The sequence below is a fragment of the Wickerhamomyces ciferrii genome, contig 00058 (assembly GCF_000313485.1).
Source record: "Wickerhamomyces ciferrii WGS project CAIF00000000 data, strain NRRL Y-1031 F-60-10, contig 00058, whole genome shotgun sequence".
NCBI classification, from domain to species: Eukaryota; Fungi; Ascomycota; class Saccharomycetes; order Phaffomycetales; family Wickerhamomycetaceae; genus Hansenula; species Hansenula ciferrii.
The window spans coordinates 39505-61963 of record NW_011887682.1 but is presented as its reverse complement, the minus strand read 5'-3'; the positions used below and the strand labels follow the sequence as shown (position 1 = coordinate 61963).

Genomic DNA, 22459 nt, shown 5'->3' with positions numbered 1-22459 from the left:
TAAGTTTTGTATCAATGATTAGACTTTAATTATCTATGACAATGGTGAACTTGTAGATTGATTTCTTGTTAAATAATATTTTGCCATTTCATAAGCAGTCCAACAAATTGCAGTTGAAGGAACATTTGAAATAATTCTTGGTTTAATACCTTTCCAAAACCCTTTGAACCCATCTAATTGATATATTATTTTTGCACCACCATAAAGTGAATTTGTATTTTGAATTCTTACATCTTGAAATTCACCTTTTGTTTGTAATAAAGTTTTGATACAATCTAATGGAGTTGTTAAAGCTGATGCTACACCACCTGCTAACCCACCTGCAATACAATGTTTTAAAGGATCATGTTCTCCATTAGGGTTTAATATCTTGGCTGAACTTTCATAAACAACAAAATTTAATGCAGTGAAAGGTATAGTCATTGTTATTGTTGTTGGATAACTATAATAAAAAGCCTTGATACCTTCTTTTTGATAAACTTTTGCAATAGTCCCACCTAATCCTAATTTTTGTAAACCAGTATGTAATTGCATTCTTTGTTTAATAACATCAAAAGGATTCATTAAAGCTTCACTAACCACCGTAGCTGCAGAACCTGCAATTGCAACTCTAAGAGGTTGATGACTATTATCATCTTCATGAATCAATTGCTTTTTAACATATTCATAAGTTCCAAAATAAACAGCATGTGCAGGTCCAGCACCTAATATAACAGATGAAGTACCTCTCCAAAGACTTGTCCAACCTTCAGTTGATGATATTTTATATAATGATGAAATAACTCTACCACTTAAATTACTCTTACCTTGAGAATTCATAACTTGCATTCTTGTCTTTATTGCATCAACGGGGTACATCACTGTATGTTCTAATATACCAGCAAATGCACCAGCTATACATTGTGACGTTAATGTTGTACCTTCTGGAAGTGATTCATAATCAATTTCTTCAGGTGTTATTATTGGTTCTATATGTGATGATGATTTTGATGGAGAAGATGGGGTGTCTAGTATAAATTTTTGTTGTTCTGCAGGCATTTTGGGTATTCTGGGGTATTCTCTTTTTTTCAATCACTATCAAACAAATGACAGTGTGTTATACTATGTTAATTTGATTGTATGATAGAGATCTATGATCTATAACTCTAATTATAAGCTTTTGAATTAGTTTTAGTGTAGTTTGAACTTTTCAGGTGAATTCTTTTTTTCTTCGGGGGATAAACGAATTTCTCGGTACTGATTTTTTCGATAAAATGGAACTGCGCTGCATACAACTGATCAATTTTAAAAGGATTAATGGGGATCTTTGAAATATAAATAAGATGGAATGTCTTCAAGTTTTATACTTATGGGCTTTGACTTCATTTATATTCATTCTATCATAGACGGATCCGTTGTCTAGTTTTGGTGGATAATTGCAACTAAACTACGCCGAGCACGGGTATACATCTCTTTTAAGATGAGTATAAACTAAAAAAAACGTCTATTAAATCAATGTCCAGCATCGAATTGTAAAGGTGTTTCACTATCAGAACTTGCATCACTTTCACCGTTTTCTAATATAACATATGAATTTCTATTACGATGTCTTGTTGTTTCTTGTGTTTCTTGGGTATTATTTGATGAATTATTTGATGAATTATTAGCTCTATGGATTTGAATTGTACGATTTCTCCAATTATTACTTGGTTCAGTTCCATTAATCAGTTGATCATATTCATCTTGTTCATTTGATGGTTCAGATGATCTTGATTGTTGCTGTTGTGGTTGTGGTTGTGGTTGGGGTTGAGGTTGAATATCATCCAGTGATAAATTTCCAGATCTTTGAGATCTTGTTCTTTGTCTTAATCTTGAGCTTAATGTCATTCTTGGTCTTTCATTATGATTTTGTGATTCTTGATTTGTTGATCTATTTGAATTTAAAAGTTCATTTTGTCCCATTTGTCTAGGGAATAATTGACCAAACTGAACAACTTGATGAAGATTCAGACGTTCAGGTTCACCACCACTAACTCTTACAAGTCTTCTATGATCCCCTCTTGTTCTTTGAGGACCACGTTGTCTTTGTCTTTGTCTACCTAATGAACGTCTTCTAATTTCAAACATTAGTCTTGGATTATTAGTATTCAGAACATTTTGATTGTTTGGATTGTTTGAATTATTTGGATTATTATCACTATTTGATTCATTATTTGAATTTGAATTTGAAGGTGGTAATCTTCTATGATTACGCATATCAAGATTTCTTTGAACATACATATGTGTTCTAGCTTCTCTATCTTCTCTATCTTGATCAAAAGGTAAATCTGATCCAACATCACCAAACCATAAAGGTGCTCGTATTTCACGATGCATTGCATTACGTCTTTCACCATGTCTTTCACGTTGACGATGAGCCTCTAGTTCAGATTCATCAACTCTAATATCATGTCTTTCATCTAAAGTTCTTCTTAATTGATTTGCTCGATCTTCTAATTCACCTAATGATAAACCATCTAAATGATCTTCATAATTCAGAGGTGGTGAGAAATCATTTTGTAAAGGAGCCGGGTGTGGTGAGGGTAAATGCAGTGGGTAACGTGGTGGTCTATTTGATTCCCTAATTATTGGTGGTGATGGTAATTCTCTATTTAAATTATCATTTGAATTAGATATAACAGGTCTTTGATTATTTGATCTATCAAAATCATCAAATGATGGAGGTTCATATATATGTATTGGAACACCTGTTCTATTTGAATCTTGAAATCTTCTTATCCAACGACCTCTAATAGCATTTCTTCTAACCAAACCACCTGTTTGTCTATTTCTATTCCCATTTTGTGATTGTGATTGTGACAGTTGTGGTAATGATTCATCTTCTGATATTCTTACCCTTTTCAGTTTGATGTTTGGATTCTCCACTATAGATTTGATAAAGAGTCCCATAATACCTGATGAATACCTCTAAAACAATAATAATTTAGCAAATTCACAGTTTGTTACCCCAGATATCAATCAATTAATACCCAGTTTTACTTGATTACCATCTAAATTTATATGCCCTAAAAAAAACTAAAAATCCCCCAAAATGGTAATCCCAACATCTAAATTCGCGATTTTTTATTTCAAGTATAAAAATTTTCAAATCAGTTAATAAAAGTTTCACTTTTACATATAACTTTTTTCCTTTTCTTTGATACGAAATATGCGTTCTATTCACTGCATCATTATTTTAATTTGTTTGATGAATGGAGGGGAAAAGAACCGCTAGAAAAATAGCCCACTAGTCGAACACGACCTCATACCGAACATACCAAAATTATCTCTTTTGGGATAATTTAATGTGGTGTTTTTTGTAACTGCGTTTTCGATATATTTTAATGTATTTTAATGAATGTTTTTATGTTTTGATGAAGTTGTAGTTATTACATTGTGGTATTAAAGTCATTATCTCATTAATCATTATATACTTTTGGTTAAACTATCATGTTCAAGCTATGAAGCTAGCGCTTCAAACGCTTATTATCACATCCCTAGACAAACTTTAACAGTATAAGTTGTTAAAAATGGTAAACTAATAGCTAATATAGGATACTCCAAAATATAAGTCAATGCCAAATAATCCATTTGTTTAAAATCTCCCTCTAATGGTGTGAAAAATGCAGTAATATAAATTAAACTAGTTGCATTTGGTAATCCAAAAACCATTGTACAAATAAATTGTAAAATTTCATCATCTTTATACCAACCAATCTTGGATAATCTTGTATTTATTAATACTCCAATTATTGGTAAAAGGATTAATCTAATGAATGTTAATGCTAATGGAGTTGACCAAATTTTAAAATTTCCTAAGGATTTAACTTCTAATCTTGATAATGTTGACCCAAGGATTAAAAGACCTAGTGGCACGGTAGCTTGTCCTAAATAACCTGTGAAATCCATTATGAATGATAATGGGGGTTCTTGATCTGGTGCATTTGGTAATGAAGTTTGATTTGTCTTGACAAATAATGCTTTTACCCATGGAATCATTGATATTATTATTCCAATTGTACATGCTAAACTCACTGGTTTGGTGAAATTATCCAAAAAGAACCAAAATAATCTTTTGGGGATAGTTTTCCAATTACCTTTAGCAGGGGGTTGTTTTGTTGGGATTGTTGTTAAATCTGTGAAATCACCTGGAATTGGTTCAACTTTACCAGATCTTATTCTTTCAGATTCAGAATATTCATTAATAACATCATGAATAGATTGAGATCTTTGTCTTCGTATAGATTGTGTTGAATGTGATGAATGTTGAGAATTCGAAGTTGATGATCTTTGTAAATTTTCCAAGGGGATGATTTGATTTTGTTCCTGGTCAAATGATTCTCTTGAAGATGATGATGATGAAATTGAAGATTGATTAGTTTGAGTTGTTGACATTTCCTTAGGATTATTTTCAATATCTGAATCTTCTTGTAATTGGGTATTAAAATCCCAAGCAATTAATTTAAATGTCCCCAAATTAAATTGCATTAAAATTTGAACCATTGTAAACATACAAATATATGCTATACCTTTTTCACCTTGTTCTTCATTAAAAACTATCCCACCAGCAAAAGTAGTCATATAAGCAATTGGTAAATCACTTATATTGGGGCAAAGCCCCACCATAAGGGACCCACCTCTCCAATAACGTGGTCCTCTAGTGAAATAATGACTTAATAAAGCGAAAATTGCACCCATTGAAAAAAGACATAGACAAATTAATACAATAATACCAATTTGTTTTATATCTGAATTTTGAATATTTGTAACGATTTTATTAAAAATTAATGAAGGTAATAATATAAATAATACCATATCACTTATTGTTCTTGCAGTTTGAACGGTTAAAATATTTTTACGACCAATTAAAAAACCTAAGAATATGATTATATAAATCTTGAATATTGGTTTGACTGCTGTATAGATGATATCACCTAATGGTACTGAATTGGAGGACATCTTAATATTATCATTGGAGTCTTGGTTGTGATGTTGTGGATTGTTGGAAATAGCTCCTAGAAGTACTAACAGTTTTATATATAGGGTTCAAGTTTTTTTTCAGATTAGGTAAATGATTGCCCCGATGAGGTTAAGATTAGTCATGATAAGGGTGAAGAGTCATAAAGTGATAGGGGAGTAACTTAGTATGTGATATATATTATGTATAGTATAATCAATGTTATGGTCTGATCATAGTCTTTATATATACTTGTACATCTCATCATTATCAATGCCAATGTTTATAGGACGTTATCTAGTTGATGATCTTTGCAGATATGATAGTGGCTCCCAGTGGCTTACAACAAGTTACTCCATGACATTTGACGTCACGTATATAATGTGATTACAGGCAACAAACACAAACACAAACAAAAAGATCTATAACAATAACAATAACAATCAATACTCCAATATTCCAATAACAATCAGAACAAGAGAGTATATAAAATTATACCCTATAATAAATGCTGACTAAGACACACGACTACGATGACATAATCAAAAGAAATGAATAAATGACTACATAATACATTACATAATATTTTCAGCCATACTATTAAAAGCTCCTCGGTTAATAAGTATTCTAGAAATCTTGAAATCTTGTTGTTAAAGACGAATATCACCTATTAAAACCGAGATTTGTTTAAGCAGAGAAGCATTAATGAAGTGGATTTATAAGTATTGTAGTGTAGTAGAGGGTATACTGGGAATAGTACTACGCCTACTTTAACTTTATCTTAACTTCACTTCACTTGGTATGAACTTGTGGATGGAATGAGATCTGCCTTGTTCAGAGATCAACATTGAACACAGACAAGCCAGTGACAGGACATAAGTGGAAGTGCTTTATTGCCTATTCCAGTAAGACTTGTTGAATACAATCTTGCTATCTTGTATAACCTTAAGTATAACTCCTTGTACTTATTACTTATTACTTATAGTCTTGTACTGATTATTATTACTAGTTATTTCTTAGTTCTTACAATTTGTTTTCCGATAATCACCTTGTTTTGATTTCGGTGTCAAATTCAACCTCGGCTTGAAAAAATTTATATTTTATATAAAGAATTCGATTCCCAAACAACAACAAAACAATCAACAACAACCAATTCACAAGGTAAACATTCTAGCACAATGGGTATCCTAGGTCCTTCCAAAGAGGAAGAAGATGCTTTGAGAAACGCTCAATCAGAACTAAACAACAATAATAAACCTTATAATCATTCTATTGCTTCTTCAAATAATTTATCCACAGTAAATACAACAGATTATGAAAGTGCATTGGAAAATCCTGAAAGTGATTTAGAAAATGATAATGATCATGATTCAACTCAACAAGCCATAACAAGAACATCAAGTACTGCAACTTTACAAAAAAATCAAACCATATCATCTGCTGAAACTTTTGAAAAACCATTCAATCCAAATGATGAAAAAAATCATTCAAGAAATCAATCAGATTCAATTGATCCAATACCTATTCAACAACAAGATTTCACTTCTAAAATCCCACCACAAAATTCTTCACAGGAAAAATTAAATCATATAACTGGTTCAAATTCAAGAAGAAACTCTACAATTTCTAAAAAATCAAGAAGATCATTCACAGAAGGTGAATACGCATCACCAACAAGAGAATCAAGAGATCTTACCAAGACTGAAGGTGAAGAATATTCAGAAGCCTTACAAAGAACATTATCAAGAAAATCACTAAGTCATCCACACCAACCACAACAAGATGAAATAATTGAAGATTCAAATGAAATTGATCCTGCTACATTAGATTGGGATGGACCAGATGATAAAGCAAACCCAAAAAACTGGCCAACTTGGAAAAGATGGGCTATAACAATGGCCACTGCGATGATTTGTTTAGAAGTTTCATTTGGTTCTTCATTATACGTTGCTGGTGTCCCAGATTTAATGAAACAAATGCATATATCTCAAGAATTAGGTTTATCAGGTTTAACTTTTTATTTGATTGGTTTAGCTTTTGGTCCTGCTTTAGCCGCACCAGCTTCTGAATTATTTGGTAGAAGAATTGTTTATATCACTTCATTACCAATCTCAATGCTTTTCACAATGGGTGTTGGTCTTAGTAAACATATTAGAGAAGTTTTAGTCCTAAGATTCTTTGCAGGATTTTTCGCTTCACCAGCAATGGCCGTTGCAGGTGGTACTATTGCAGATATGTGGGATTTTGAAATGATGGGTCTTGCAATGGCTGGGTTTTGTCTTGCTCCTTTCATGGGTCCTGTTTTAGGTCCAGTTATTGGTGGATTTGTTGCAGAAAATGAAACTTGGGAATGGACAATGTGGGTTAATTTAATGTTTGCAGGTGCTATATTATTACCTGTTTTAGTATGTCCAGAAACTTATAAACCTGTATTATTGAAAAAAAGAGCTAAAAAACGTGGATTAAAATTACAAAAACCAAAAATATCAGGTTTAGAATTTTTAAAATTTATATTCTTTGTTACTTTAATGACTCCAATCAAGATGTTATTTGTTGAACCAATTGTTATGGTTTTTTCAATTTATATTGCATTTGTCTTTGCCGTGCTTTTCGGGTTCTTTGAAGCTTATCCAATAATTTTCAGAGGAACTTATAAAATGTCATTAGGTATTTCAGGTCTAGCATTCTTAGGTGTTGGTGTTGGTCTTGTCTTAGGTACATTATTCTATGTCGTCTTAGATAGATTTAAATATTTCAAGAAAAATCCAGATGGAACTCGTGGTAAAAGAGATGATCAAAATAGATTAATCCTAGATGCCCCAGAATCAAGATTAATCATATGTAAAGTTGGTGCTGTGGCATTACCACCTTCATTATTTTGGTTAGGTTGGTCTGCAAAAGAAGATGTTCATTGGATTTGTCCAATTATTTCAGGTGTCTTATTCGGATTTGGTTTAATTTTAATCTTTTTCACAGTGGTGCTTTATTTTTCAATGGCTTATCCTCCATTATCATTAGCATCTGCTCTTGCTGCAAATAATTTATTACGTTATGTCCTTGCTTCAGTTTTCCCATTATTTACTGTCCAAATGTATGATAAATTAGGTATTGATTGGGCTTCTTCATTATTTGCTTTTATTGCATTAGCTATGGTTCCTGTTCCTTGGGTTTTTGAAAAATGGGGTCCAGCTTTAAGACAAAAATCAAGTTATGGTTATAGTGCAATGATTGCTAAGGAAAAACAAGAAAATGCCAAATTTGAAGCTGAAGAAAATAAAGATCAAGGGGTTAGTTCAAGTGATAGTGAACAAAATTTTAATAGAGTATAGAAAGAAAGTAATTACTGAGAGTAAGGAGAGAGTAAGAAGTTGGAGAAGAACAATATTTAATTAATAATATCCTTTTTTTATGTTTTTTTGTTATATAGATTATTTTTATTTTGGTTTTTCATATATTAATCATATCATATCATTTATCATTTAAGTTTTTTTTCAAGTTTAGCGTACATATCATGACTTATATAAAGCTTTTAATTAATATCATAATTTTAATTTAATAAAGAGTACTTGTAGTTGTTGTTTACCTACTTGGAAGATATCTGATTAAATATAAACAATTTTATACCAAATTGTGATTAGAAAGATCTTGAATCTTTCTATAGATATAATCATTCATTTAAAAATATACTAAAAAATAATTAAACTTCTTCTATATACAATTTTCTGAAAGCATTCTTTACATGAATGCTTCAGGTGGGATTTGACCTTGTTGATGAGATTCTTTAAATCCATTTATAGCTATTTCATAATTCCATGAACTTTGTTCTGATAATAATAAACTAAATTGTAAATTTAATTTTGTATCTTGAATAACTTTCATAACAAATTCTTGTTGAGTTGGTGATAAATGTGATAATTCTTGTGGAATAGATCCAATTTGTTGTGCTTGTTGTTGTGAAGTTGGTAATACAGAAGGTGCCTGTTGTTGTGATGATGATGGTGGGATTTGTGCTTGTGAAGATCCTGGTATTGAACCTTGTGATTGTGGTGGGATTGGTTGTTGTTCACCAGTTGGTGGTGGTGTTATAGTAGTTTCCACAAATGATTGATGATTTGACCATGGTCTAATTATTAATAAATCGGATGCAATAATTAATGATCCATTAGCTGGAACAACAACAAATTCTCTATCAAATGATTTTTTGGTTAATCTATTTGTTGAACTATTAGTCATTGCACCACGTCTACCACCTCTTCCAGAACTGGAACTGTTTGAATGTTGATTTGCATCGGTTGCTGGATGTCCAACTTCTTCAAATTCACCATGTAAAGATATTATAAATCCATTAACTTGAGGAAATCTCCATGCTTCCATTGAATATAATTCTGGATTTGAAGTTAATGAATGTTTTGTCTTGGGGATATTTTGGAAAAGTTTTAAAATTGATTCAGGTCCTGTACCTAATCTTTGTTGTCTTGTACGTTCTGATGAAACTCTTGATAAATTTCTTGAAATTGGAATATAATAACCAAATGAAATTTGACTTGCATTAGAATCATTTGGAACACTTGAATCAACAGAAATTGAGAATTGTGATTGTGGTGAATATAATTGTAATAATTGCGTACGATCACTATCCCAAAATTGTAAAAAATTTGAAACAAATTGTGTTGATAAAGTTTGAATTTCTGAATCTTCAAAAAAGAATTGCTTTTTAAGGATTGGTAATTGATAAATTAATTGTAATTTCCCCTCGTCACGAATCATAATTCCATCTAATATAACTAATCTTGGGAAAACTTTAGCAATTGTTGGTTTATATTGTGGATCAGTTGTAACTGGATTACCTGCAATAATTAATTCTCTTAAATTTTTAAATTTGTTTTTCCAAATTTCAAATGATCTTAATTTTGAAATTTTATTATTTGTTAATGCTAAATTTTTTAAATTGGGGAAAGTTTGAGCTAATGTTGTAATACCTGAAATATCATCTAAATTATTTTCTGATAAATTTACACTTTCCACATCAAAATTTTCCATTGAAGCTAATTTCATTAAAGCTGGGAACATTTTAGATTGAACAGATAATGAACTGAATGCACCATTTTGTTGTAAATCAGCATCACTTGAAATATTTGTTAAATCTAATAATTTGGCATTGGCATTATAACGTCTATGTAAAAAACCTTTCAATAATACCATTGCACTACCCTGTTGACCCGAGGAAGGTAGTTCAATCTTTAAAGCATTACCAGCAAATCTAACACCACTCCATTTTTTCAAATCTTCAGCATCTCTATTAGTTTTCACAAAACCTTTTATAGCATCACCTTCAATAACAGCATTAAGTAAAGGTATTCTAGTCTTTCTAGAAATGAATGAAACCAAATCATCCTTAGATCCACCTTGCCATCCTCTAACTTCAACGGGCACAGAGTTCTGCTGCACAGCTTGATTTGCCAATTGATTCAACTGTTCACCTGGTCCTGTTATTCTTCCACCATTACCAGCACCGTTATTGCGCACACCACCTTCAATCTCCATCCCGTCAGCACCGGCACCGTTGCTTCTCTGGTACCCACCTCGTCCACCACGATATCCTCCTGAGCCTCTACCTCTGTACATCTTGTCCAATATATCTATCCAATTTCAATCAACAAGTTCAACCTTTGTGTTTTGATTTTAGTTGATTTTGATTTCAAAGGTATTAAAATTTCGTGAAAGTTTAAAAAAAAAATCAAAAAATCTGTCATTTTTGAAACGGTCAAATCATTTCCGCGAATTTCTTGACTTTTTCGTTCGACGTGTTCTTCAAATTTCTAAAACTACTCATTTTAAAGTAAACAAAAGTGAGTGGATTTGAGACAATTCTTTTTGGTTGAGTTATATTGGTTGTTGAGAGGGTTTTAAGAATTGTTCTCTGTTATAAATAATATAAAAAGAATTGACGGTGCTGCTGTTTTTCCCTTCTGCTATTATTTCTGGTTCCTTATATTATTATTACTACAATATTAGACACATAGCAAAATGGATTCACGTTATAACTATGATGAGCATTCCCAAACTTGGCCAGTATTCACATTATCAGTCCTTGTGGTAACGCTTATTCCATTCACAATTCAAGCTGTTTCAAATGCTTTCAGCTCTACAAAAGAAGAACCAATTGTTGGTGAAATTAAATTAGATAAAGTTGATTCTCAAATTAAGAAATTTAGATCAAATAGGAAACCATCCAAAATTTTCACAAAGAAAAACTTGTTTATATTATTAGGTTGGTTATCAATTGGTGCTTTGATTTATCATATTAGTATCACTGAAGTTAAAACACAAGTTAGTGCTTTTGATCCATATGATTTATTAGGTGTTGAATATGGTACAAGTGAAAAAGATATTAAATCTCATTTTAGAAAATTAAGTATTAAATTCCATCCTGATAAACAAAGAAACTTATCTGAAGATGAAAAATTAAAATCTGAAGAACATTTCGTCCTTTTAACTAAAGCTTATAAGGCATTAACCGAGGAAACTACAAGAGAAAATTATGAAAAATATGGTCATCCAGATGGTCCTCAACAAGCTTCTCATGGTATTGCTTTACCAAAATTCCTTATCGAGGGTAAATCTTCACCATTATTATTAGCTTTATACATTGTTTTAATTGGTGGTGTTTTACCATATTTTGTTAGTTCATGGTGGTCAAAAACTAAAACTTATACTAAAAAGGGTATTCATGTTGAAACTGCAAATTTATTTGTGGAAAAATTATTAAATCATAAACCTTCTATCATTGTTAGAGTTGATACTATTTTAACTTGGTTAAGTGAAGCAACTGAATTTAAAATTTTATTCCCAAATAAATCAAATGAAGAAATTTTCCAATTATTTCAAAATCATTTAAATAGAAAAACACCAATCTCTGATGATCAATTGAAAGCTGTTGCTATCACTCCTTCGTTAATTGCTGGGTTAATTGATTTTGCTGCTTCTTTTAGAAATACTGAAATTTCAAATATGGCTGTTGAAACTTTAAAACATTTAGTTCAAGCTGTTCCAGAATCAACCAAAAATGAATTATTACAATTACCAAATGTTGATCAAACCATTGTTCAAGAACAAAAAATTGTTAGATTAGGTAAATTATTAACTTTAGGTAATGAAGAAATTAAAAAAACTTTAGGTATTAAAGATGACTTAAAATTAAAAGAAACTTTAGATGTTGCCACAAATATTCCAATTTTAAAATTGATTAAAGCTGAATTTAAAGTCCCAGGTGAAGTTGTTGTTACACCAGAATCAACTTGTTATATTTCTGTTAAAGTTGTTGTTAAATCTGCTAAACATCATGGTGAAACTCAAATTTCAGAAGATAAATTAAAAGAAAACGATACTTTAGAAACTCTTAGAGATCCTTATCAAATCGTTAATGCTCAACCATCATTACCAAAATCATTTGCACCATTTTTCCCAACTGAAAGAAGAGGTGGATTTGTTGCATTAACTTCATTACAAAAAGATACAAAAATTACAGAATCACCAGCTTTTTTCCAAAAATTAAGTTTATCAAATTTGGAATTAACTCAAGAACAATATAAAGATGGATCAAAAGTTTCTGTTGGAACTTTTAAAATCCCAATCACATCACCAACACCAGCTCAAGAAGGTAAATATCAATTTAGAGTTGTTATAAAATCAACAGATTATTTCACACAAGATTTAGATTTCCCTGTGATAATGCATGTTCAAAATCCACCAAGATTAGAAGAAGTTAATTATGATATTCCAGATCCTGATGAAGATTCTTTAGCTGGTGCAGTTGCACAAATGAAAGGTGAAAAAGTTAAAAGAGTTGATGATGATAGTGATGATGAAGATAGTGAATTTGAAGAAGAATTGAGTGATTTTGAAGATATCAATACTGATACTGAAGATGAAGCTGAAGGAAATTAAGTTTAACAATTGTTTATTTTCTTGTTTTTCTTGCTTTCTATATTCTTTGCATTATCATTAATTCATCATATTTTGTATACTACAATATTTAGGTAATAAAGTCCAAAATATATCTAATCACATAATATTCATTGTAGATTAAAATTTCTTACTAATTGCAATTGCAGTAGGTTCATCTAATTTTTGATCTTTATAGTAATTTTCAACTTCACCTTTAATTTCAAAACCTTGTTTTTGATACCATTCTAATATTTCAGGTTGTTTAATCCAAATATGCGCAGTAATTTCATGTATATAAGATATTTTAGCTTGTTCTTCTAAATGTTGTATAAATTTCTTACCAATACCAAAATTTCTATATGGTTCTAAAACTGCTATTGATTCAATATAAATTGAAGTTGGAACTGAATGATGTTGTGGAACAATTAGTTTAGCCTTGACAGCACCAACTGGGATTTCACTATAGAATGCTGATTATCAAAAGAGTTAGTAAATGAAATTCTTGTTGTGGGTTTTGGTATATAATACTCACCAAGTTTAACAAGTTCACCGGATTGTAAAGCTTTTGAATAAAATTCATCTGGATATCTTGTCGGTAGGACAACTTCGTTGATTTTACGAAGAACTTCTTTGTTGTTGACAGTTAAGTCATCAAGAGCAATTGGTTGAGCCATTTTAATAATATGTATATGAGGTGGAAAGATAGTTGATGATTTGTTTTACAAGTTTTGTAGGTTATTGGCGAACTTTTTCAGGTTTTTAAAAGCATTGGGATTTGGGATTTCGTGGTGAGAATTAAAATATGGCATAAAGATCAAAAAGACTTGATATTTAACAGACAATTGGAACTTTGAAGAGATGATTACGATTAAGCTGGTTTATTAATAGCAGTTTGCAGGTTATATTATCTTTTAAACCATCAAATTTGAATCATTTTCAAGCATTCCTCTACTTGTATCCGTCTACTACGTAATTAACAAACATAAATAATCATAAATTAAATTAAACCATTATTCAAACTTCAACTGATGAAGATCATATATCACTCTCATTCATGAAGCCATAACGTAGCTTCATACCATTCTATGAAAGTTCAATTACCTGGTACAAGTTTACCAACGACTGGATATTTCTTTTGGAAATGTTCTTCCCATCCATCTAAAGCTTCTTTATCTTGTGGAGTTAAATCATCTAAAGGATCTATTGGTTCATGAAATTCTCTTATGTTATCTATAATCTCTGTTAGTAATTACGTTTTACAAAGCAAAAACAAGCACATAAAATACTCACCAAGTTCAAATGAATTCAAAGCTAAACCTCTTGAAGCATCATGACCTGCAAAATTTGAATAAGGACCACTTGGACCATAAAAAGATCTACCAGCACTAACATCATACACTGTACCTTTAACTGCCATGAATATCTTTGGATCATCATGTCCATTGAAATTTGAAAGAGTTCTTGGAGTGAAAATTCCTTCTACAATTGGATCTGTTTTGGTTGTGGAGGTTGAATCATCAGCTGTTGGGTCTTCAGTTTTGTTTGAAGGGAAGAAAAATTCCTTAATAAATGACATTCTGTGTAATTGTATGATGAGTTATGAGTATTTCCAATGTGTTTATAGAACTTGAATGGTTCTTTCTTTTCTTGTTCAATTGTGGAATCTCGTTTAGCTTTATAATTGTGTTTGTGGTTTAAACTTACGATCAAAAATATAACAATAACTTCACGTGACGAAAATTTGACATATAAACTACAAATTTTACAAAACAAAAACTTATAAATCAACGTCATAAATTGTAAGTCATATAGTATATAAATAAATGGTATCATAAAACACTTAATCAAATGTGCACATCATGAAGAAACAAAGACACTTGCACCGTCAGTTAATGCTCTTGATACACGATCAACTTCTTCTTGTGCTAATTTCCAATCTTGATTAAAAATCGCATCTCTAACACCTGGGAATGTCCACCAATTGAAATCACCTTCTTCAGGTTTCCAAAATTGTGGTCCAAATATTAAATTTCTATACCATCTTCTATTTGGTAATCCACCATCATCTGATAAGAATAATTTTTCAATTTGATTTAATTTAGAATTCCAATTCCATCTATGAACTGATAACAGTGATGGTTCTGTTCCATTATCTTCATCAACAATTTCTTTCCATGCTTTAGCCCATAATTCTAATTCTTTACCAACTTTTTTCAATCTTAATAAACCTTCCATTAATGGACCAAAATTTATTTTATCTTCACCTTCACCACCAATAAATTTGGCATATGCTTGTAAATCTTTAAAATAATCATTTAATCCTTCAACATAATCTGTAACATCAAATGGTATTAATGGATCTTCAATTATATGAAGTGCAATCTTGGAAATAAATTCAACTAATTTGGCATGTTTGGAAAAATCTGAATCACCATGTTGTTTAAAATTTTCAAATGTATCTTGACATGTAAATTTTGGATATTTCAACCCTTTATAACCAAAATCAATTATTGGAACACCTTCTGTTATAAATGGTAATGTATTTTTATATTCATCAAATGGTTTTTCAGTATATTGAAATTCTTCTTGATATTGTTTAAAAATTCCTCTCAATATAGGACTTAATGATACTTCAAGTTGATCACCTGCAACAGCATCACTTAAATCAATATATGCTGTAGTTTCTTTCCGTATTTCACGAACTTTCCCTTCCATTAATTCAGTAACACCAGCGAAATTATATTCTGTAGCATCAAATGAAATAAAATAAATAGATCTTAACGGTGTCCAATTGAAATTTCTTCTTAATTTATCAAAAACTTGAACCAATTCTAATAATATAGTGGTACCTGTATTTGGATAAATTGCTCCATTACATGGTGAATCTCTTTGTGCACCAATTATTAAAGCTTTATCACTTTGTTCTTTACCTTCAATTTTACCCAATACATTCCAAATACCATGATCTTGATTATATGTAACATGATTATCTAAAGTAATTTGATATGATTGTCCATCACCACTTGAAAACCCATCATCAAATTTTATACCTTTTGATTCCAATGATTTTAATAATGGTTTGGCTTGATTTCTTGTTAATACTGCACTTGGAATCTTAGCCATACTTGCATCATTCATATGCATTCTATTTGGTAATTGACTGGTTGACCAACCTGGTGTTAATGGATCACCTGGATAAAATTCTGGTATACCAACACTTCTTCTTTCATAAGTGTCTGGATAATCCTCGGTTTCTGAAATGAAAAGAACACCTTTACATCCAAATGTATCAGCTAATAATATTTGTGAACTTGTTGGTATTTTACCATATTTTATTATAGCAATTGAATCTTTTAAATTAATTTTATTTGATTCTAATTTTTCAAAATCTAATTTTCTACCATAATTTGCATAAATTAGATTACCTGTATGTTTAGCATCTTTGGATAATGGATTAAATTGTTCTGTAATATCTATAGTTTGATCTTCATAACTCAATGTGGTTTTATTTGGGAAATTTAATAATGTTCTTAATTCTTCAAAATCAACCAGTTTTAAATTTTGTTGTCTATAATAAGATTCAACATATCTTGCCAATGTCAAATCACCAGATGTACCAGCAATATGTGGTACTGTTGATAAATATTCCAAGTTTTCCTCCATTGATCTTAAATCAATAGATTCTTTAACAAAATCATTTAATAATTTCCTATCACTAAATGAGCCATATTGTTTAGAATTATCACTTGGGAACAGACCAGCAAGAGTTATACCATAAATGATAAGGGATATAAATAACACATAGGCAAATCTCTTAAGTATCAATGGATTTCCTAATTTAGATAATTTAGCTTCAAATTTTGTAGATAAAGTATGATAACCTTCCGCAACAGGGTCCAATATTCTCTGTACAGGTGAAATGAATTTTGAACTAAAATTATGAGCAATTCTTTGACCAGCAAACCTCGCTCTGGAAAGAGATCCTCTCAGTCTATTGGAAGAGCTGGGTTCATCTTCTATTTCCATTTCTTCAATCTCTCTAGTCAGTGAATCCTCTGAAGCTCTGGATCCCGCTTCTATATCATCGTCAGACCCTCTGCGGCTCCCGTTTGGAGCGTCAAAATCATAGGCTGGTGGGTGTGAGGGAAGTTCCTCGTAACGTTGTGGCATGGTTGAAACTCTTCCTCTGTAGAACCCTTTTATGAATCCTCTAATTCTTTAATACCAGGTTTTGGAGTTCAGTGGCGGTTTGGAAATGTTGAATTCTTGGTGTGTTTTAAGCCTTTTTGATTTCAAATTGTTTGTTGTTAGAAATTCAAATTTCCCGTATATTTAGAAAGTCTCGAAAGTCTCAATGGCGAAGGTAGTCTCAGGACTGAAGTAGACTAAGACCCATTATGAAGACTTTTTTAATTATCGCGTATAAACAATTGAAAAATACAAATCAAAATATTGGAAATGTGTCAAACTAAATGGTTGACGATAAGACCAAAAACTAAGAGGATCTGGAAGTTATAATAGCAGTCAGGATGGGCTATAATATAGCGTATGTGTTGATCAAAGAATCTCTACTTTTTCCTGATTTCAATTACTAACAAACAATTTAGAATGGTTTGTGACTTTTTCTACCCACAACCTGGTGGTGTTGAATTTCACATGTATCATCTTTCACAAGTATGTTTCCATTGATATTAATAAAAGGGACCAATTTATTAACGAAGTATCAGAAACTAATCTCACAAGGCCATTCAGTCATCATAATAACACATGCATACAAAAATCGTAAAGGTGTACGGTATCTAACAAATGGTTTAAAAGTTTATTATATCCCATTCTTAGTATTTTATCGTCAAACTACATTTCCTACTGTTTTTTCAGGTTTCCCAATACTTCGAAACATATTTATTAGAGAATCAATTGATATAGTTCATGGTCATGCATCAATGAGTAGTTTGGCACATGAAGGAGTTTTTCATGGGTCTATTATGGGTCTCAAAACAGTATTTACAGATCATTCATTATATGGATTTGCTGATACAGGAAGTATATTGGGTAATAAAGCTTTAAAATTCACCTTGAATTGTACAGATCGTGTTATTTGTGTCTCAAATACATGTAAGGAAAACATTGTGCTACGTGGTGCTATTGATCCACTGTTAGTTTCAGTTATACCCAATGCAGTTATTTCAACAGATTTTTTACCAGACCCTTCAAAACCAAAGGATGATAAAATTACTATTGTGGTCATTTCAAGATTATTTCCTAATAAAGGTGCTGATTTATTAACAGGTATGATACCCAAGATTTGTCAAGCAAATTCAAAAGTTAATTTTCTTGTTGCAGGTGATGGACCAAAATTTATTGATATTCAACAATCAATTGAAAAAAACAGATTACAAGATCGTGTTGAATTAATAGGTGGTGTCAAACATGAAAAAGTTAGAGATGTTATGGTTAAGGGTCATATTTATTTACATCCTTCATTAACCGAAGCTTTCGGTACTGTTCTTGTTGAAGCTGCTTCATGTGGATTGTTAGTCGTTACAACAAGAGTTGGTGGTATCCCAGAAGTTTTACCAAATGATATGACAATTTTTGCAAATCCAGCAGTTGATTCTCTAGTGGAAAGTACGCTTCGAGCTATTAAAATTATTGAAGAAAAGAGAATTGATCCTTCAAAGTTTCATGATGAAGTTAAACATATGTATGATTGGACAGATGTTGCTATAAGGACAGAAAATGTTTATGATTCAATTGATGAATCTTCGAAATTAACTACATTAGAACAATTTAGAAAATATTATATGTGTGGAGCATGGGCTGGGAAATTATTTGTATTATGTTTCATTGTGGATATATTTTTGTATGCAATTTTAGAATGGGTTTATCCAAGGGAAAATATAGATAAGGCTTTAAAGTGGCCATTAATGAGGAAAAAACCAAAAGATGAAAACCATGAAAGAGAACTTTTTTCAAAAACTCATTTAGCACCATCAGTTATTGAATAAAGTTTTGCATTATTAACTGCACGTTGTAAATCTTTTCCAATATTTCTTAATTCATCAGCTTGTGTCTTTTCATAAGGATTGAATTTTGGGAATTCAATTCTTAACCAGTTTCTATTTTCTTGTTTTTGTTTTCTTTTAGTTAAAAGTTTAACAACATTTCGTAAATCATGTAATTCAGAGACTAATTCAGCCCTATCAGTATATTGTTTTTGTTCATAGAGTGATTCAAATTGTGAATTGTATAGCAATGAATTGGTTTTAGCTTTTTGTAAATCTTTAGACATTTTTTCATTGGATTCTGTTAAATTGAAAACTTTACCATTTAATTCTTCATTAAGTTCATTCAAATTTGATACTTCATTTTTTAATTTTCTTAATTGGGATTCTGTATCTTTACTTATGTTCAATCTTGAGCTTAAGACATTAATTTTCAAAGTCAATTCTTCAATTTGTTTATCCTTTTTGGATCCAAGCTCTTGTGCATTCGATAAATCTAGTTGTAATGAACTCATTTCCTTGGTATCAATTAATTTTGTTTTAACTTCTTTTAAAACCCATGTTTGTTTATCAGGTTGTTCCCATTCCCAGTTCAATAGATCATCAACATGATTAGTTGTAAATTCTAAGAGTGTATCGATTTTTTGGTGTAAACTATCTGAAGTATTTGTAGCTAGGAGTTGAGATAAATGTTTTAGAAATCCTTCTAGTTGATCTTGGAAGCTTATTATCTCGATCTTGGTGATTTCTTTAAGGTCTTCTCCCTCTTGCATTTGAAGTCTTTCTAAACTTGTTTCCAATTTTTGTTTCCTTGTGTTATTAACTTGATATAATTTACTTAATGAGCCTTTGGGTATTGAAAATCTACGAGATATTTCATCATCATTTATGAGACCTAAAACATTCAAAATTGTGTTGACAGTTTCTAACTCTTGTTTAATTTCACATTTACCTTGGAAATAATTTGAAAATGATGATGTTACATTAGATAATTGATTGAATAAAGAATCTCTCAATTCTTTGAAATTAGGTAAACCTCTGAAAGCTTGTTCTTTCACTAATTCAATTAATGATTCTGTCTTGGATGAAAGTTCCTCAAGATCTAAACTAGTAAATGATTGTGCATATTGATGAATTGATGCTAATAGTTCAAGATCTTCTGCAAACAACAATAATTGATATTTTAATTTAATACCAAGGACGTTAACAAATAAATCAGATGATTCAGTGTTTGGATATTGAGCTAAAAGTTTATAAGTCTCGACATATGATTTCAAACGTAAGACTTCATTTTGGTGCGTTGTTGTATCTGATTTACCATAAGTATCTTCTATGAAGATTATGTATTGCTTTCTATATTCCAATTCTGCAAGTAATAAATCATTCTTTAATTGTATAGCTTTTTTATTTAAATCATTGGTGTTACTGTTGTTATTTGACTCTTTAGATTTCACAGATGATCCATTTGTAGTTTGTTTTAATGCCTCATTGATTTTTTCTAATTCAATTGTTTTAGCCTTGAGTTCTTCTTGAGATTCTTGAAGATCTTGAACACCAATGGTTTGTTTTTCAAAATTTTCTTTTAATTGATCAATTTCTTTTTGTAAGTTACTTGTATTTTCAATATGGAAACTCTCAAGTTCTTCTCCAACTCTTCTTAATTCTTCCAATTCTTGTATAGTTGATTTCAATTTTTCATTTTCCTCAGTCAATGAGTTATTTTCATTTGTTAAGGTGTCAATGATCTCTGTTGAATGTATTGAAGTTTCAATATGAAGTTTCAAATCTGAGATTGTAGTTTCAGCATCAATTAATTTGATTGAAGTTTCTTCATATTTTTCCTCTATATCCATTAATGGATCGAGTGTCGATTCAAGTTCATCAATTTTCCGTTGAAGTGTTGTTTTCTGGTTATTTGAATAATCTCTAAGTTTTACCAATGCATCTTCAAGCATCGAATTTCTTTCAATAAGAGATTCTTTAGATTCATTCAATAAATCTTGATGTTTTGGATTGTTAGATGATTTAGCTTCTTTATCTAAACTTTTAATTTGTTCACGTATTTTACTATTTTGCTCTCTTAAGGATTCAATCTCTTCTTTCAAAAGTACATTTTGTTCCTCCAACGTTTCCCTATCAACTGCTGATATTTCAAAATCTTCTTTATTCTTATTTATTGTGTCTTCTAACTCAATATTTTTAGCTTCAACCAGATGTAATTGAGATCGTAGAATATCAAGATCTGATTTCATAACTTGTAATTTATCTTGTAATTTCTGTATGATATTCCGTAATCTTAAAGATTCTGAATTAGAATCATTTGATCCACCTTCACTTGCCCTTGAAGGTGTTCTAGATGACATAGCAGATGATAATCTTGTTGATGATGATGACGTTTTTCTATGAGTTGGATCATTTGGTAAACTAGCCCTTGTCTTATTCACTTTGATTGGACTCAATGGTCTTGCTTCCAACACATCTACCAGATGCTCCCTCACAAATATCCCATATTTATCTTCACATTGGAAATATCTTTCACCATTAACCGAACCATCATTCTTCCCATTTGGTTGATCTAGTAATTCAACACCTACCCAAACACCAGGGGCAAAATGCGTCTCCCCAGCATACCGTACCACACCGAGATCACCTTTGAATTTAACCTTGGCTCCAACAGATACCACCATTGACACAGCACAAACTAATAAATGAAAGATCTGATGATTTCAATTGCAAAACCAAACTTTTCGTATTTAAGTATCTAATTGTTTACATTTTAATCAAAATCATGACATGGGCCACGCCAAAATTCGCATTTAATAAAAAAAAAGCATAAAACGCGTTTTAAATCACAAACATTCACAAAGACATCAACGAGAAAAAACACCATTTGAAATCAATCAAAGATGTCCCTTCCAAGAAGAGTTGGTGCTACACAGACAGCCGGTACAGCTTCGTTGCGCGCTCCATCACAATTGAAGAAAGAGTTGTTGGAAGAACAGAAGCAAGAGATCAGAGAAGCATTCAATTTATTTGATATGAACAATGACGGTTATTTGGATTATCATGAGTTAAAGGTGAGTTTTTAAAGTTTATGGATTGGTGGTTATTGAAACTAACAGATATTTTAGGTTGCTATCAGAGCTTTAGGTTTTGATTATACTAAACAAGAAGTTTTGGAACTTATACATGAATTTGACAGAGATGATAGAAACCAAATGCATTATGAAGATTTCTTTGCTATAAGTGAGTATTATGTGGATGATTTAAAATTAGGATTCAGCTAACAAATGAACAGTGGGTGAAAAAGTTTTGAATAGAGATCCATTGGAAGAAATTCGTCGTGCTTTTAGATTATTTGATGATGACAACACAGGTAAAATCAGTCTTCGTAATCTACGGAGAGTAGCTAAAGAATTAGGTGAAAACTTGACAGATGAAGAACTAAGAGCAATGATTGATGAATTTGATTTAGATAATGATGGAGAAAGTGAGTATAATTTAGAATGAGATTTGAAAAGAATGTTTTACT

General features: G+C 30.9%; 12 protein-coding genes across 12 annotated transcripts; 4 read left to right on the top strand and 8 right to left on the bottom strand.

The window, feature by feature from the left end:
• Positions 1 to 33: 33 nt before the first annotated feature.
• BN7_2511 (Mitochondrial RNA-splicing protein MRS4) lies at positions 34 to 1038 on the bottom strand (the record flags this gene model as incomplete). The annotated part of the gene is made up of 1 exon (XM_011276897.1): positions 34 to 1038. The coding sequence occupies one exon, from the start codon at positions 1036 to 1038 to the stop codon at positions 34 to 36; it is 1005 nt and encodes a 334-aa protein (XP_011275199.1).
• A 453-nt stretch (positions 1039 to 1491) lies between these two features.
• BN7_2510 (uncharacterized protein) lies at positions 1492 to 3029 on the bottom strand (the record flags this gene model as incomplete). The annotated part of the gene is made up of 2 exons (XM_011276896.1): positions 1492 to 2946; positions 3027 to 3029. 2 exons carry the CDS (start codon positions 3027 to 3029, stop codon positions 1492 to 1494), a joined length of 1458 nt encoding a protein of 485 aa, XP_011275198.1.
• A 478-nt stretch (positions 3030 to 3507) lies between these two features.
• On the bottom strand, positions 3508 to 4977 carry BN7_2509 (putative transporter; the record flags this gene model as incomplete). Its single annotated transcript, XM_011276895.1, has 1 exon — positions 3508 to 4977. The coding sequence occupies one exon, from the start codon at positions 4975 to 4977 to the stop codon at positions 3508 to 3510; it is 1470 nt and encodes a 489-aa protein (XP_011275197.1).
• Positions 4978 to 6153: 1176 nt separating this feature from the next.
• TPO4 (Tpo4p) lies at positions 6154 to 8304 on the top strand (the record flags this gene model as incomplete). The annotated part of the gene is made up of 1 exon (XM_011276894.1): positions 6154 to 8304. One exon carries the CDS (start codon positions 6154 to 6156, stop codon positions 8302 to 8304), a length of 2151 nt encoding a protein of 716 aa, XP_011275196.1.
• Positions 8305 to 8710: 406 nt separating this feature from the next.
• MEX67 (Mex67p) lies at positions 8711 to 10600 on the bottom strand (the record flags this gene model as incomplete). Its single annotated transcript, XM_011276893.1, has 1 exon — positions 8711 to 10600. One exon carries the CDS (start codon positions 10598 to 10600, stop codon positions 8711 to 8713), a length of 1890 nt encoding a protein of 629 aa, XP_011275195.1.
• A 402-nt stretch (positions 10601 to 11002) lies between these two features.
• SEC63 (protein-transporting protein SEC63) lies at positions 11003 to 12922 on the top strand (the record flags this gene model as incomplete). Its single annotated transcript, XM_011276892.1, has 1 exon — positions 11003 to 12922. The coding sequence occupies one exon, from the start codon at positions 11003 to 11005 to the stop codon at positions 12920 to 12922; it is 1920 nt and encodes a 639-aa protein (XP_011275194.1).
• A 138-nt stretch (positions 12923 to 13060) lies between these two features.
• Positions 13061 to 13596, bottom strand: BN7_2505 (GNAT family N-acetyltransferase; the record flags this gene model as incomplete). Its single annotated transcript, XM_011276891.1, has 2 exons — positions 13061 to 13382; positions 13451 to 13596. The coding sequence occupies 2 exons, from the start codon at positions 13594 to 13596 to the stop codon at positions 13061 to 13063; spliced, it is 468 nt and encodes a 155-aa protein (XP_011275193.1).
• Positions 13597 to 14015: 419 nt separating this feature from the next.
• On the bottom strand, positions 14016 to 14498 carry DAP1 (Dap1p; the record flags this gene model as incomplete). Its single annotated transcript, XM_011276890.1, has 2 exons — positions 14016 to 14152; positions 14240 to 14498. 2 exons carry the CDS (start codon positions 14496 to 14498, stop codon positions 14016 to 14018), a joined length of 396 nt encoding a protein of 131 aa, XP_011275192.1.
• A 281-nt stretch (positions 14499 to 14779) lies between these two features.
• On the bottom strand, positions 14780 to 17092 carry BN7_2503 (Glutamate carboxypeptidase 2; the record flags this gene model as incomplete). Its single annotated transcript, XM_011276889.1, has 1 exon — positions 14780 to 17092. The coding sequence occupies one exon, from the start codon at positions 17090 to 17092 to the stop codon at positions 14780 to 14782; it is 2313 nt and encodes a 770-aa protein (XP_011275191.1).
• A 359-nt stretch (positions 17093 to 17451) lies between these two features.
• Positions 17452 to 18830, top strand: SPT14 (phosphatidylinositol N-acetylglucosaminyltransferase SPT14; the record flags this gene model as incomplete). The annotated part of the gene is made up of 4 exons (XM_011276888.1): positions 17452 to 17468; positions 17530 to 17580; positions 17832 to 18728; positions 18800 to 18830. 4 exons carry the CDS (start codon positions 17452 to 17454, stop codon positions 18828 to 18830), a joined length of 996 nt encoding a protein of 331 aa, XP_011275190.1.
• Positions 18831 to 18902: 72 nt separating this feature from the next.
• Positions 18903 to 21614, bottom strand: NIP100 (Nip100p; the record flags this gene model as incomplete). Its single annotated transcript, XM_011276887.1, has 1 exon — positions 18903 to 21614. The coding sequence occupies one exon, from the start codon at positions 21612 to 21614 to the stop codon at positions 18903 to 18905; it is 2712 nt and encodes a 903-aa protein (XP_011275189.1).
• Positions 21615 to 21833: 219 nt separating this feature from the next.
• CDC31 (centrin) lies at positions 21834 to 22437 on the top strand (the record flags this gene model as incomplete). The annotated part of the gene is made up of 2 exons (XM_011276886.1): positions 21834 to 21978; positions 22226 to 22437. The coding sequence occupies 2 exons, from the start codon at positions 21834 to 21836 to the stop codon at positions 22435 to 22437; spliced, it is 357 nt and encodes a 118-aa protein (XP_011275188.1).
• Positions 22438 to 22459: the final 22 nt, after the last annotated feature.